The sequence below is a fragment of the Jatropha curcas genome, chromosome 9 (assembly GCF_041381405.1).
Source record: "Jatropha curcas cultivar XTBG-Jc1 chromosome 9, XTBG_Jcur_1.0, whole genome shotgun sequence".
NCBI lineage: Eukaryota > Viridiplantae > Streptophyta > Magnoliopsida > Malpighiales > Euphorbiaceae > Jatropha > Jatropha curcas.
This window is the reverse complement of record NC_143159.1, coordinates 4,537,051-4,552,768: the sequence shown is the minus strand read 5'-3', so window position 1 is coordinate 4,552,768 and position 15,718 is coordinate 4,537,051. Positions and strand designations below refer to the sequence as shown.

General features: G+C 35.4%; 2 protein-coding genes across 3 annotated transcripts; both read right to left on the bottom strand.

Moving 5' to 3' along the window:
• Window positions 1-2,843: 2,843 nt before the first annotated feature.
• LOC105630720 (hypothetical protein) lies at window positions 2,844-3,788 on the bottom strand. The gene has a single exon (XM_012212643.3). The coding sequence runs from the start codon at window positions 3,689-3,691 to the stop codon at window positions 3,035-3,037; it is 657 nt and encodes a 218-aa protein (XP_012068033.1). The 5' UTR covers window positions 3,692-3,788; the 3' UTR covers window positions 2,844-3,034.
• Window positions 3,789-4,179: 391 nt separating this feature from the next.
• On the bottom strand, window positions 4,180-12,990 carry LOC105630721 (Protein kinase superfamily protein). 2 transcript variants are annotated; one of them, XM_012212645.4, is made up of 16 exons: window positions 12,634-12,990; window positions 11,478-12,553; window positions 10,921-11,219; window positions 10,699-10,843; window positions 9,287-9,402; window positions 8,574-8,776; window positions 7,783-8,223; window positions 7,634-7,674; window positions 7,313-7,381; window positions 7,099-7,199; window positions 6,928-7,012; window positions 6,743-6,841; window positions 6,594-6,662; window positions 6,063-6,194; window positions 5,462-5,556; window positions 4,180-4,770 (listed from the first exon to the last, which is right to left on the bottom strand). In XM_012212645.4, exons 2-16 carry the CDS (start codon window positions 12,360-12,362, stop codon window positions 4,674-4,676), a joined length of 2,877 nt encoding a protein of 958 aa, XP_012068035.1. In that variant the 5' UTR covers window positions 12,363-12,553; window positions 12,634-12,990; the 3' UTR covers window positions 4,180-4,673. The 2 variants fall into 2 exon arrangements, with proteins under 2 accessions (XP_012068035.1, XP_012068034.1); XM_012212644.4 differs by having other exon boundaries at window positions 11,478-12,990.
• Window positions 12,991-15,718: the final 2,728 nt, after the last annotated feature.

Here is a 15,718-nt window from a genome sequence, read left to right as displayed (position 1 = left end):
TTTCTTTTTTTAGTCTTTTTGGCATTTTAAATTAAAATGTTAATTAAATAGCTATTTTTACGGAAAAACTTTTAATTTAAACCGTTGTAATAACAGATTAAAGCTAACACTAATAGCTGCATCAGCTCAAAGTATATTCAATAAATTAAACTTTATATTTTACGTAGGTACTGGAGTAGTATTAAAATTTTCCTTCCTATTTAATAAAAATGAAAATTTTAAAACTTCCCTTTTGAAAACTTTGGAACTTCATAAAAAAATTCTCCTTTTTAAAATAAGAAAGTTTGCTTTTAACTCCAATGACTACGTATGTATCAAAGCTCAAATTGAATTTGATATGTTGTAGAGGGCAAGCTCTGGTACTTTATACTTGGGGCAATCGGCAACTACAGACGCAATTTTTAAGGTTGATTTTTTTCCTTTTCTTTTGTTTAGCATTTGTTTTAATAAATTTTGTAATTGTTACTTTATTTTTATTCAGTTATAAATAGCATACTATGTGAAAATTGTGGCTTATTAGAAATTAATTAGTAATATGTATTGCTGTTCATGTAATAGGTTCCTATGCAAAATGGTGAACAACCATCAACATGAAGAGGTAACTGTATTATATATATTGGTTTTTCTATATTCTTCAAAAAAAAAAAATCTTTTAAATTAAATGAATAATTTTCAGGTTGAAATTGGTGTTGACGCATGCAGTATTTTATATGGAGTGGGAGGTTATTTTTAATATTAGTTTCAATGAGTATGTATAATCGGAGCAAAATCTATTTTAAAAGGGAAAAGTTTACAACTTCCTTACCATTCAGAAAGTTTGTAAAATCCAAATCCGACCACTAATTCACATTATACAAAATTACACACATGTTATATTTGTTTAATTGTATTTAATATTTGGGGCCACTAGGAAATCGTAGACGGACTTCCACTTTGCAATTTTTATGATTCATTTTTCTTCTTCTTCTTCTTCTTTCCTTTTGCATTTGTTTTAACTTAATTTTTTCAAATAAGTTTTGTAATTGTTACTCTTATTATTTTAATGTGAATAGTAAATAGCAAGATTCCATTGCATTTTGAGTAAACCCACATATCAATTTATCCAAAATAGTTTAGTCTAACGGTTAAAGCGCGCACAGTAGATCCCTCACCCCGGTCATCCTAGGATCAAAGTCCTGGAGTTGGCCCCATAAAAACAAAGTTCACATATGAATTTTACTGAAAAAATCTTTTGATTGATAGCCATTGTTTCCAAGACGCAAGTAAGTTTTGTCATATTTGAAAAAACTGGCATAACCTCACCATGGAAATTGTTGTCAGACAGGATTAACTGAAACAGCAAGGGATTATTCTTCCTAAGCTTTTGCAAGAATTTACAATTTCAAGAAATTGTAAGATGCATCTAGTACTTGCAAGACCGACATATTACCAAGGGAGGAAGGAACGATGCCGCGGAGAGCATTTCGAGACGCATTTAGGTGAGACAGTACTGGAAACAAGTAACCAACGTTGTTAGGAATTTGGCCAACAATTTTGTTGTCTGAGATATCAAGCAGCACGAGGCTTGAATTTTGGTTTTGTCAATCAGACGGAGAAGCAGCTGGAAATTCATCATTCAATGAATTTCCTCTCAATAAAAGGATAGTGGAATTAGAGTCATTATACAGTAACCAAGACGAGATTTTACCCTGAAGAGTTATAGGTCAATGAAACTGCCTTTAACTGATGCTGACTCGAAACGAAGCTAGGAATTATATGACCATTTGCCTTGTTTAGTTTACAGTTGACCAACCTCAAGGATGTGAGCAAGCTTTTTTCAAAGCAGGATAGGTTGCAACCAGGATGAACGGCTGATTTCATGAAAGGGAACATATATGCAATTTTGCATGCAAGCTTGATCGCCTGAGCAACTAATATACCCACTGGCTTCTTCAAAGGGAATTAGAGTCATTAAAGATAACTCTATTGCAAAGGAGCAGTAAACAGAAGCTGGACAGGTGAAGTTTCACTTGCACGATAATCATATGAATTCAACACATCAGAGTAGATAGAAATCTCATCACACCAATGACAATTCAAACATTTTGCTTGCATTTTGGATTGTTTGCAAGATTAGACACTTTATTTCCTTAATATCAGATGGAGAAGGGAATGACCAGTACTATTAAATGGATACTTAACCGACGGACCAACAGGCTAATTGCATCGCACCAAATTTTGCTTGCTGAGTCTCAATGAAGTATGCAGCAGAGAGCCTCTGCCCGCAGATTTGAGTTGCAATGGCGCTTCTGAAGGATGGCCAACCTCTGCAACAAATTATGGTAATTAGCAGAACAAAAGTGAAGCAAAACCTAGGTTCTAGGATTTGGCAACTGTATAGCAGATGAATCAGGCCAGCCTCAACAAACACAAGCTTGTTTTGACTTTGAATTTTAGTAAGAATAGCAAAGGAAAGAAAGAATAGTGACAATATACTGACAGAAGCAATCATGTCACAATATAAACATAACTCACAAAGGAAAAGTTGAGAGGCACAAAAGATTCCGTTATCCGGATTTCATTCCAGGAAAACTGGGTGAACCCTAGAAATCCTGACCAAACTAGTACCAGTTAAGAGGAGAAAATAATGGGACTTCAAACTTTCAAGAAGAACATGTGTATAAATGATGTCATGGACTTGTTCAGAGTTATCTGTGAAGGCAACCAGTTCCAATTTAGACAAGGCGCACTCTTTGGCCCAAATTTGATATCAATTTTGAGTTCCTATTTCATCTGATTGTTTCCAATGAAATTTTTACCCTCACAATCGATCTATTCGATAAGCAATAGTTTCAAACATGAACTTGTTTTCAAAATCAAATGGCCAAAAGTTAATTCAACGAACCCTTTGCTTCTTCAGCATTTATACACAAGGGAGTAAGAGGATCCGAAATTTTCACCGAATAAACTACAACAGTCTCAATAGTTGACTATTAAAGTCAAAACAGTTTACAAATCATATACTGAACACATTAGAACACGGCGGCGGCGGCTTTTACTCGGAACTCGTCAACCGTTCAAGGGCAGCTTTAGCTGAAGCCATTTCAGGCTGCAACTTCAAAGCTTCCTCATAGGCACTTTTAGCTTCCTCTTCCATCTTCTTCGCCTCATAGCACTCACCTAATAAACGGAACGCATTCGCGTTCTCCTTATTCAATTTCACAGCCTGAGTCAAATCCTGAATCGCTGCATCAACCCGCTCGCTCCGATTCGTCCCGACCACCAACTCAGCTCTCTTGAACAGCGCATCTCCTTTCTCACTCTCGGTCAACGACTTCACGGCGAGCGGCGATAGAGCCACATCGAGCGAGTCAAGCGCGGAGGACTTAAATCCCTGTAGATCCAGAGATAAAGCTTTCAGTATATGAACAGCGGCGTCTTTGGGATCGAGCGAGATGGCTTTGTCTGCTTCATCTTCAGCCTTTTTGGCTAAGGAGATAGTAGTAGAGTGAGAGTTATCAGGAGATCTAGCTAGCGACAGGGTCCGAGCGCCGAGGACAAAGTGGCGCTTAGCTTCAACGCCGGGACGACTGCGATACTCGCGGAATTTGGCTAGAGCTTTTTGAGGGATTTCGTGAACATAGAGGTAGCCGAATATTCCTATCAGGATCAAGAGTGCTTGTAAAAGGATATCGGCAACCATTTTCTCCATTCTCTCTTGCAACAACTCCTTGATCTGTAACAGAAGGAAAGTGTGATTTGATCGGGCACTGGAAGAATCCGATCGAGGTTGGATGTATTATATAGAAAGGACACCTCCATTGACGATTTACGCTTTTGGTGGGGACCGGGTCTTGGTATAGCCGCCGTATTTGACGTCCGTTAAATGGAGTCCAATTATCCAGTACTAAATTACCAAAAGCCTGAATAATAGCATAAAAAGATACTATTCGGGGATTTAGAAATAGAAAATATCGAAATAAAATCACATGCCGAAGTGAAATTATTTTCCTGATTAAAGATAATAATAAATATGGTTACACTGATCGAGTTACATTCCTTTCATACCTATAATGAATATTTTATTGTTTGAAATAACAGGTCCTGTCCCTTAATAAATTGATTAGCAGAAATGGTGTCATTGGAAACTTCGACTCGAATAGAACATACATTATACTTCCTCTTTGCTAATGCGATAAATTAGCATAAAGTTTCGTTCACCCACTTCCATTTGCGTTCAAGTTCAAATATATACAGGGGAGTTTGGTTATTATTACATCATGATGCAATTATAAGAACATTTACGAGGATACTTCCTCATCACAGTTCAGAACTGCAGCGTTTGTTACAAACAAAATATTACATTTGGAAGTAGATCCAGAATACAACTATATTTTCCGGATATGCAAGAAGAAATAGCTCATATGAGAAAGACTTCTCATATATACAAATACAGAAGGAACCTCTGCGCATTAAACAGCAGGTTTCCACATCGGCGACTTCCACTGCCTTCCAAATAGGTTAGATAAGCAACAAATCTACAGTTGCTGGGAATGGAACCGGTTCTGTTAGTAGTACAAAAGTACTAAGATGTTTCAGTTACTAATTGCTAGTCTCAACTATGTCTCCGAAAACAGCTCTCTATTACTCGAAGCATTCCATCCATATTATTACGTGGCTTGGTGGAAGCACTATTATTGTCCACCCATTTGTATCAACTGAATTGGAGACTTCTGCAGCTTCTTCAATGTCTCTACTATCTTACCAAAAGTCGGGCGCTGAGCTGGATCACTGTCATGAAAAATAAGCATTAGGAATGCACTGGAAAATAGAACAGAGCAGATTATTTTTCGATCAATAAAGGTAAGTGTCTTTCTAATGCTTCAGAAACCAAGGTGCAACAGCCGATACTTTGGCCATCCAACACAAAGATAGCAGTGCAACAGTTATAGAGCCAAAATATGAAAAAGCTTGCAGAAAACTAAAGCAAGCTCTCTTTTCTAATTGTACGAACAATGTTATACTTATATTTGATCTATATTAAACCTTCAAACCAAGTGTTCCAGGTGAGCTCATTTCAATGGCGGATCAATGTTATTGAAAAGGGTTGATTAATTTCCTTCAGATACACATATTTTTCTCAATGGCGGAAGTCACATTATAATTTGTTATATATTTGATCCCGGAAATTGGTTTTTCTAAAACTGCCAAGGGTGCATTTGAACAAAAGTTTGACTCAGAGCACAATGTTATCAATATTTGATCAGTAACAAGTTCCACATGTAACTAGTGTAAGTATCAAAACTGCAGGTACCCATCCCATGGAGGAATGAAGCAGGCACATGAGGAGAGATGCACTGTTTATAGTGTCCTATTATCTAACGTGCCAAAGAAATATTAAAATAAAACCCCTCTTTAACACAGCAGATATATTTGTGGAAGTAGCAATAGACATTGGACTATGAGATTCAAGAGTACTTACTCAGCCCAGCAAGATTCCATAAGAGAAGTCAGCGCTGGGGAGGTATTTGGTGGTATGGTAAGCCTTCTGTTCTGGAAAGCTACAGCTCCAACCACCTGAAACATCACATCGTATTCATATAAATTCAATATAATAAAATAACACCGTATTAACAACAATAGAAATGTACACTGCGTTCTATGCATGAATTTACAGGACCAGTAACAATTTTAAAAAGGAATGTTTTTAATGATACTTTAACACTTATGTTTGGATAATAGCAGGGGAAGGAAACAAAATAGGAACAAAAAATAAGGAAGGAAAAGTTTGAAATTCAATTCCATTTTCTTCCTTCGTTTTGAATAAGATCCATTCTTTCCTTATGTACTCTCCAAATTGGAGAGAAAAGGAACGGAAGGAAAATAATAACTATTTTTCTTCTGTCTTTATTTTATATCATCTTTTCTAAACAAGGTAAAATACCAATCCTTATTTTCCTTACTCCCTTATTTTCCCTCTATCCAAACAAAATGTTAAGAAGGGAAGTCAAAATAAGGGGAAAAAAAAAAAGAGCAAACAGGAAAAAGGTTACATAGACATGTCAAATTCTCACTGGTTATACCTGTGCAGGACTAAGTCCATTCCAAGGCTGTTGCATGGTAACAAGCTCCCATAAGATGACTCCAAAACTATAGACATCAGATTTCTCATTTGAGGGCTCTCCACGGAGAAACTCTGGAGCCATCCACTCAGGCTGAAAATAAAAGCAAGAGAGTTACACGCTGATTGATGCACTTCTGCAAGATATAGTGAATATCTGACTTTCTACGGATTTGATTAAAAGAGCTCACATTTATTGACTGGAAAACATATGACGCAGGACAACAGCAAAAAACAGGTTAGCAAGAAGAGTACATTGACGATTGATGAGATTGTTATAACAATCGACAACACAACAAACTGACAATTGATGAAAAGTTCTTTTAAAATAGTTTTGTTATTTTCTGGTACCAAAAGAGTTGGCTGATATGGAGCCTTTTTGCTCCACAATTGAGAACTGCAAAAACTAATTTATAGCCGTCTTGTAATTAATCAGTACATTAATCTATAATTTTCAGCCAAGAGAAATAGATTGAGAGAGAGAGAGACTTACTGTTCCTGCTACTGATTTTGATGATATGAATGTGTTTGCTTTAAACCTAGACAGCCCAAAATCACACACCTGAGAGTAGAAATGTGAATTATTAACGCAAAAATAAGCTGCCCGCACGAAAAACACATGGAAGAGTTTTGATCTTTTACCTTCACTGTCCAATTTTTATCCACCAACAAATTTGGAGATTTAAGGTCCCAATGAACAACCGGAGGGTTCAGACAATGAAGGTAATTGATGCCCTTCGCCTGCATTCAGTAAGCATCAGCATTCATTGCTAAACAGATGTTACAAGCAAATAAAAAATAAAACAACCGTAATCACTATCACATACCACATCCAACGCCATACGTAACCGCCTCCTTTGATCCAGCATTTCCCCAGCAGTTGGCCTGTGTATGAGGCGGTATAGACTACCCCTGTTCCACAATGCAGGTTAGACTTCCAAACTGCCTGTGCTGATGAACATTAAAGTAGTTATCAAGCAAGTAATAGGATGATATACCTGGGTAGATATTCTGTCACTATTGATAGATGAGGACGCTTTGTGACGGCACCCATGAAAAGAACCACATTTGGATGGCGGACACGTTTCATTATTGCAACCTAAAGAAAAATGCTTAGAACTTCAATTTACTAGTCCAAGAAAAAACTGGTTGGAAGAAGACATCTAACATTTGTAATCTTTCTGCAAAATGAAGGAGTAAACAAGTACTTACCTCTCTTAAAAACTCCCTCAACTGATCATCATGGAAATCTTGAACAGATAAAACCTTGACAGCAACATCCTGCATTGTCACAACAAGATCATCATTAACCATAGGCAAAACACAGTCAATGATAATAATACTAATAGAAAAAGAAATAAGTTTGCAGCATCCCCAGAAAAAAAACTGATATATGCGTGTGTGCGTCAGAGAGAGAGGGAGAGGGAGAGGAAGACGACTGAATTGCAGAACATCAGTTACAAAAATAAAACTTGAAGCCATTCTCTGAAGAAATTAAATCAATATACATATATTTCAGGTTTGCGTACTAACCGATCCATGCCATTCAGCACGATGTACTGTCCCAAATGAGCCTGAAAATATAAAGAGATGTACATGTTGACATAATTGCCTTCAAAGAGGAGTAATTTCTAATCCATTAAAAAATAAAATAGCTAATATAGGTGCAGGAAAGCATGTACCAGCTCCAACTCGCTCCTTGATATGCAATTCATCCCATGAGATCTCAAGCCAGTCCATCGCAAGTGAAGGTTCAAGATTCAAATATTGTGGGATGGTCGCAGTGTGTAATCTGCCTTGATTGGCAAGCTTGCTCTCCACCTCTTTCACATCCGACTGACATGATAAGTTCATGCTATTTTGCTTGAGAGCATTGTTGACAATTGGACTTCCAGACACCACAATCTCTTTTTTGTAAGTTGGTTGTATAACAACTCGGTCTGCTTCAAGTTCAAAGGTAGAACATTCATGAATTGATGGCACTGCAGCTCCATCAAGAGCTTCAGCATTCCCAGTTGTGTCTAAAGATGTCAGCGACGAACCATTTCCAAGAGAGGCTTGATCAACTGGAATGTATGTGGAGAACTTGAGATTCCCAGTTTGTTGGCTGCCTTCTTCCCTGCCTGCAAGAGTTCAAGTTTTGATCTCCATTAACATGATCAGCTACAGATAAGTGTGATTCATGTATATAATGATATGTAAGTAACATGTGGTAAGTTTAACAAGAGTGAGAACCTAATGCTACATAGATATAATGTCAATCCATGGACATGCTAATTGCAAACAAAGGTAATACAAACATCATATTTAGCATAAGGATCAGTAAGTTAGTCCTGTAATTATAATATTGATGGCATTAAATACTTGTATCTAGCGTTCACCACGATTCATTTAGCCATGCTCAATTCTTTCAGCTCTTTCATGCATTAAACAATATAAAAACTATTTTTTTTACATGTCAAACCTAGCATACCTGATCGTTGAGGAATTCTAGGAATAGCTGAAGGTTTTGAACTTAGAAGCTGACAAGTAGCATTATCCACGTAGGAATTTTGGAACTCTTTTAGATGAGAAATCTGAAATGGCGAAGGGATAGAAGATACGAATCCTCCATTGATGGTGGAATCTGGACCATGGATATTTCCTGGCTGCCCAACAAGATCAACTACATATTCCCTGTTAAGAAATAAAGACATACACATATAAACAAGGAAAAGATAAGAAGGAAGAGACGCAACCATAAAGGTAGACAAGTTTTAACACTTGTGATTTTGTTGTATTGAATTGTGGTATAAGTTTCAAATTCATTTAACCAATAAGTTCCATTTAACTCAAAAGTTCAATGAGGGTGCCATAAAGCATATTAGTGAGTATCAAGAGGTAAGAGGAATGCACAGAAATTATCATTAGCCATAAAATGTATTAAAAACAAAAATATTTTGCAGATGCCATTGAACATATCAAGAGGGAAACAAGAGAAATTATAAGAAAGTTATCCCAGCAACCAAACACCAGCAAAATATCTAGATATCCAAGCACTGGATTATCCTGCAGCTAGGCCTAACACCTCAAATATTCTTCACCAAAAACTAAAGTATAGAGGACCAACTGCAGTTCTTTTTAAAAAAAAAAAAAAAAAAAAAAAATTCAAACTTCGTTTTAGGTGGCTCAATAAAGTTATCAAACCTGGACAACTGTCTGTCATCCTCAATTTTGACAAGGCAAGAAGATCTATGGTCCGCTACACAATACTTGCACCCTCGAGCTATCCGACACGGCAAACCTATGTAGTCTGCCAACTTCTGCAAATTCCAAAAAAATATTTACCATTAGTTATCAAAATTCCACAATTTTTTTTTTTTTTTGGTTGGTATGAAAACATACTTCCCAGAGCACGTATCAAAACCACAATGCATGTGCCATGTAGTTTATAATGCATTACAAATAGAAGTTACTCATATTAGCTCAAAATGCTATTGGTGAATCCACTTTCAATTTAAGTAGGATTTTAACGAAGTAGCAGCATAAGCAAATTTGTTCATAGTGCTTCCAATCCAATCTATGCATATGAGGGGGCACAATACTTCTAGAAGTAATAATAACTTCCCAAATGTTAAAAGCTTATATTCTATTCCCATCATGAGGAACAAAATATACATTGATCAACGAACATATATCAATAATGCCGTTGTCCTATATAAATTGACATTTTGCCATTCATCAGAACAAGCTATAAACACCTACTCAATGAACAAGGGGAAAGAAGTCATAACTACCTTACTCTAATTGCAGGTGGCACTTTATGTTTCTAAATCAGTTGCATTATCAGGAATAAAATTGTATCAATACCCCAGTTCAGGCATTCATGTATGCTTTATGGTACCCGTCTTATTATGACAGGAGTCCTGGCAAAGTAATCTACACTAAAAGCCATAATCCCAAGTCCCTATAAAATAGTAAATCTGGAAACTATACTTAAGCTTCTGAAAAGTTAGAAAAAGTAATGATTTGAGAGGGAGGGAGGAAATAAAAAGTGGCAGTAATTTACTATCCTTTAGATTTTATAAACAAGCATGCGTTCACAAATTGTAACTAAAACAGCTCAAACAATTAAATTTAAACACTAGATACCCCAATAAACAAATCAACTAACAGTAGGCACTTTAAGACTGCTACCTTAAATCCAGGGGCATCAACCCACACAGAAACTGCAAGAGCATCGTTTTCCCACAAGAAAGGTGCAGGGGAAAGGGATCTCCTATACAATCGACACTAATCAAAACCCTTGAACTATCAACCTAGTTGTCACCAAACCAAAGAGTTCATCTCCAACATTCAGTTGAAATCCCCTGATATGATAATACAATATACCATCCACCATATTCCCCTATCCGTAAGTAAAATTACTCTCCACAGTTACATACGTCGATTAGATAACTACTAAGCGCTAAAGTTCTCTTAAAAAATGCACTTCACCACGGCATTTATTCTAATTTGATGGTCAACTTCGACCATGTACATCGTACTCGGGAAAAATACAGAAATATGTTTAACAAACATAATTTCAAAAAACAGAACCAAGAAAACTGAACCGTCACCTTAAACAGAATTGCGCGATGCCTACAGAGTCCTGTGGATAGGCTGCCAATGGGGAGCACAATACACTTGTGGAAATCCCTCAATCTCCCGCTAACTACTTTCCAGCGTTTATGAAGATCACCTTGCTCCACAGGGAAAGTCCCTCTGAAATTTTAAGTACATAAAATTAAAGAGATGTACAAGCATCAATTGATAAGCGAAGGAGAAATGATGGAACTTACCCCATGCAAATAGCAACGAGTTTTCCCAGTTTCTCCACAAACACCAATGTATTTTCAGAGGCACAGTACAGTTCATGAGCTTTATCCTCTAGCTCCTTAAGGCGTGAGTCGCCACGGCCATCAACGAGAACCACTTCCATTGATGTCTGACTAGGTTCAATTTCTTTAAGGGACATTAAAGACGGCAACCGCCTTCCTTCATCTTCATCATTGCACATCACCCACAAATATGGATTCATCCCGAGAATGTTATAGAATCCATCTGATATCCTGTCACTGTATGACAAGCATCCACTGACCTGAAAAGCACACGAGCATTATCGCTTAACGTTCACTATCGACTTAACGCTCACAAATAATTGTAGAATGGTGAAACTTATAAATCTTTAGAGGGAAAGGCCATAGCCAGACCAAATTTGTAATTCCCTTTGGTATTAACCATGATAACTCTACTCTTCAAAACGAAAGCTATTCAAATATGAAGAACAGTAACGTTGTTTGATTGACCAATTGATACGACAATGAAAATGAAAAAGGGAGAGGCAGTGACTGCGTACCCATAGACGATAAGATACTGTTTCTACGTCAAAGGAGAACTCAGGTCCGCCCTCCTGCAAAAGCACAAGCTCACTAGCAAGACCAGATTGAAAACTAAGCCTTTTAGCCAAAGCCAACTGCAAATAGTAAACTTCTTTAGTCCTTTGCGCCACCTTGTCATCGCTCTTCCCATCCTCCTCCACCACCAGTGCCTGTTCCTGCACCACCTCCCGCCTCGTAGTAGTCGTTGCAGTGTCCTTAACATCGCTCAAAAAGTTCCCATCCAATGTAGTTCCAGAAAACAAGCTTCCCGCATAACTACTTCCGCTCGATAATCTAGGCAACGACACCTGGCAATCAAAGTTCCGGTCGACATCCCTTTCTTTGATAATCTCCGGTTCCGGCACAGGCTCAGGCTCAGGCTCCTGCTCCTGCCCCCGCTCCGGCTCTACAATTTCCGGCGCAAGCAAGAGATAACGATCCTCGTCATCAGACGATAATCTTTGCAACTTCACATGAGCAGCAGCTCCATTCGCCTTTTTCTCGGCCAACCAATCGTAAAAAGCGGCAAGTTGCTTTTTCTTTTTTTGAAACTTATCATCCTCGCCAAATTGCTTATTCTTCTTTCCATGGTACTTCTCGTCATCGCTGCTCGTGAAGAGATCGGATACTGGAGTTAGTGCAGCAGCAGTAGTCGTTGTCGTTGGGGTTCGAGTCGTCGTAGGGGTTGGTGATATGATCTTTCCAACTGTAGTCGTAAAGTCATTTCGTTGGTCATTTTCGGTGTTAAAAGTGTCTTTGATTACCTTCTTCTTCTCGTAATCGGAGAGTAGATTAGAAGTTGCATTGAATCCAGACCGATCCGGAAATTGCCTAGGGAAGAAGTAAGTCGTTCTGTGAGGCATTTCTCTCGGACGTCACAGCAGCAACCGAAACAACCACCAAATAAAACGAAAGAGCACACCCGCACGAGCGCACGTATGCTCGCTTTTGACTCTTAATTTGTCTCTCTCAGGCCAAACAGAAAGAGAGAGAAATTCAGGTCATCTTCAAATTCAAAACAATGAATATAACCACTAGTTTGACCGGCCAATCCCTGAAAATCAAGCAGATAATATGATATTCAACTAGCAGAACCAAAAAACATAACGCATTTTCGTTAATATTGATTAAGACCTGATCAACAATCCATTTCTCTTCGTCTACTTCGAAAGTAAGCTTCAAAAGGAGCTACCAAGCTTGCTTAAGATGATGATGATGATGATGATAATAATAATAATAGTAGTAGTAGATCAAGAAAAGGTTGTTTGTGGAACTTCTTGTGGCGGTTTAATGGCCGTAGAAAGGAAAATAGAGGCGGAAACGGTTTTTCAAAATGGAAAACTAGGGCGGTGGAGAGAGAGGAGCAAAGGGAAGAAGAGAGGTTTGCTCAGAGTACGTAATTTAAGCGGAAAAAATAAAATATGAGAGTGCGAGAGGAGAGAGGAATTCGGTGGGAAATTGAAAATAGAAATATACGACTAAGTAATAGAGAGGGATGCTAAAAAACGCAGTGTGCGTGGGTGCACACCTTTTGTAGCGAGAGCACACGTAAAACTTAGCACGAAAGCCGTTTCGACACGTAAGATTTTACGGCGGTGTGCCCTTGTCTAATATCAAGCGCGCGTTAGCAAGGTTTGTGAAAACTCGCGGGTTTTGTGTTTACAGGGATTAGACTTAGATTTTTGTAAAACATTTTGTAGGCAAAAAGTAAATTCATCAATTGGTTATCGGGAATTGAAGAAGGTGTAAAAGGACGATAAAAGCCCTCTATTTTTTGTGAACTGACGAAATGGGACGTCAATTTTTATTTTAAAATTTATTTTTTTCGCTTTTTATACAACAGCATGTGATGGTTGTTGGGTTCTGATACTAATACGGGTGGTTTGTTGTACATGGCTGTAAAGGATGTAAGATGTTTGGGTCGTGTTCGTGTATTTGGGATTAAACTTTTCTTTTTCTCTCATCACTTGGAATGCGTGATGGCCATTCACTTTCTTGTGTCTTGATTAGTGTTAATTAATCAATTTAGGAGGAAATTATATTTATGCAATACTAGTTATTATTCTTGCGGTGGATTTAAATTTGACACTTTTTTATTTCTTTTTTTATTTAGATAGTAATTTTAGAAAATTGTATTATTTTTTTATTTGTAATTTTACTATTGTTAGATATCCCCAGTAAATTTTATTTTAATAAAAAGAGTATTAATTAAATGATAATTTAGTTAACTACTTTTTTTTTTTCAAATTGAGCTACATGAAATTTATGTGGAAGATTTCAATACTCTTTCTAAATGTAATGGCATAAAAATATAAATAAGCTCCATAATTTTGAAAAATAATATTAAATATTCTTTATTTAATTTATTTAATCGTACCGACAGATAGCAGTTGATTGATCCAATATTTAAAATTAGATATATCGATAATAGTAAAATTAAGACATTTCGGCAAATATCTAAATGCATTGAATCACTGCTGCTGAAAACTACGAATTGGTTAAAGCTAATCCAACAATTTTTCTTTTTGCAAGTTTTAGTTTAACTTTTGTTGCGTTTTGATGCCGGAAACTAAAGGTGTTTTTCTAAATGAGGCAATTTATTATTCTTTGACCAGGAGTAATCAGCGCAAACTTGTCCAAAGGGAGGACCATAGTCTTTAGCCTATCTATAGAGAAAAGCATTATTAATAATAATAATTTTCATGGAAGAATCATAAAATAGTTTGTCGTAACATGCGTGTTAACCTTAAATATAAAATTATTTAAATGTATAAATTCGCTACTATATTTTATAATAAAAAAACTATGACATCTTAAATTTTGCATAAGATTTATTATATTTTTAAAATTGTAAATTTTAATAATATTGTGCGTTTATTTAAATTAGCAATACTAATTTTTTGATGTTTTTATTTTTAAATGCAAAATATTAATTTGATATGCAAGTAATACGACTTTTAAAATAATAATTTTTACAATTTTCAATTATTTAATAAGTGTTTAATATATCTAATTTTATAAGTCGTTGAATTATTCAATAGGTAAAATTTTATAAATTTAAGTATTTAATTGATCAAAGTAAAAATTGAAAGTGGTATAAATTTTTTTTTATATAAAATATACGGATGAATTCATGCATTTGGCTAATATAAAATGTATTATTCTAAAATCGTTCTGAAACCAAAACTTTTAAACCATTTTGGTTTGAGTATTTCTCAGACCATTTCGATTTGAGTATTTTTCAGACCAATATACTTAGGAATGTAAATTTTGGGTAATGGAAACAGAAAATAAATTGGATTCACATGCAAGTAGACATTTTTTTGAGAATTTATAATGTTGGTCCATAAAAAATGGAGTTCACCCCATGCATGATCCACGCCATCATTTGGAATCTAGTGATTTAATTGTTAGAATTATGTGATTTAGATTGGGTTGCAAATTGTTTATATGAAAATATATATTATTTAACAAATTTGAGTTGATATATAATTTATTATTAATGTATATTTCTTTTCAGAAAATTTTTATGTAATTACTTTTTCTATCCCAAAATATAAATCGTTTAAGCTGTTGTAAAAATAATTAATTCTTCTGTATTATAACAAACTCAAAGCTAATGTAATCAAGTTATCATTTATCTCGAAACCAATAGTTACTTGTGAAAATATTTATTGTAACTAATCTCAACAACGGTAACATTGAAAAAACATCATTTATTACTCATTAAAATATTCAAAACCACTTATATTTTAGGACAAAAATAATCATGCAAAAATGGCTTGTATTTTGGAATTTTAGAATAGGGGGAGTATTACTCCAATTTTATATTAAATGATCTATTTACTGAAAATAAAATAAAAATAATTTTTAAATATTTTTAACTAAACATTCTTTGATTTTTTTTAAATGTTTTAAAATAGACTATCTCTTATTTGCAATAAATGAATTTTTATAAAATTTTGTAAAATTTGATTATAAATATAGATTTTTTTTTATTAGGTACGAAAAGAAAAATGAAAATTTAAATCCTACAAATCGAATTATGTGGAATTAAATTTAACTAAATCAAATTTGTGAAATTTGCAAATAAAATCCATAAATTTAAATGATTCAAACCTTCATAATAAATCTACAGATCTTCTTCGTCTTCTAAAATTATTATTTCAATAATATTTTAGAAAAAATAAATGAATTTTAAATTTTATATTTATTCCAA

Bases quoted from the DNA above. Each gene is read 5' to 3' on its own strand.
- LOC105630721 (XM_012212644.4), bottom strand. From the start codon at position 12,362: ATGCCTCACAGAACGACTTACTTCTTCCCTAGGCAATTTCCGGATCGG. The intron at 7,200-7,312 runs GTAAGTACTTGT...ATTTTTCTTTAG, and splicing joins TGAGGGAGTTTTTAAGAGAG to GTTGCAATAATGAAACGTGT. The intron at 7,013-7,098 runs GTATATCATCCT...ATTGTGGAACAG, and splicing joins GTGACAGAATATCTACCCAG to GGGTAGTCTATACCGCCTCA.
- LOC105630720 (XM_012212643.3), bottom strand. From the start codon at position 3,691: ATGGAGAAAATGGTTGCCGATATCCTTTTACAAGCACTCTTGATCCTG.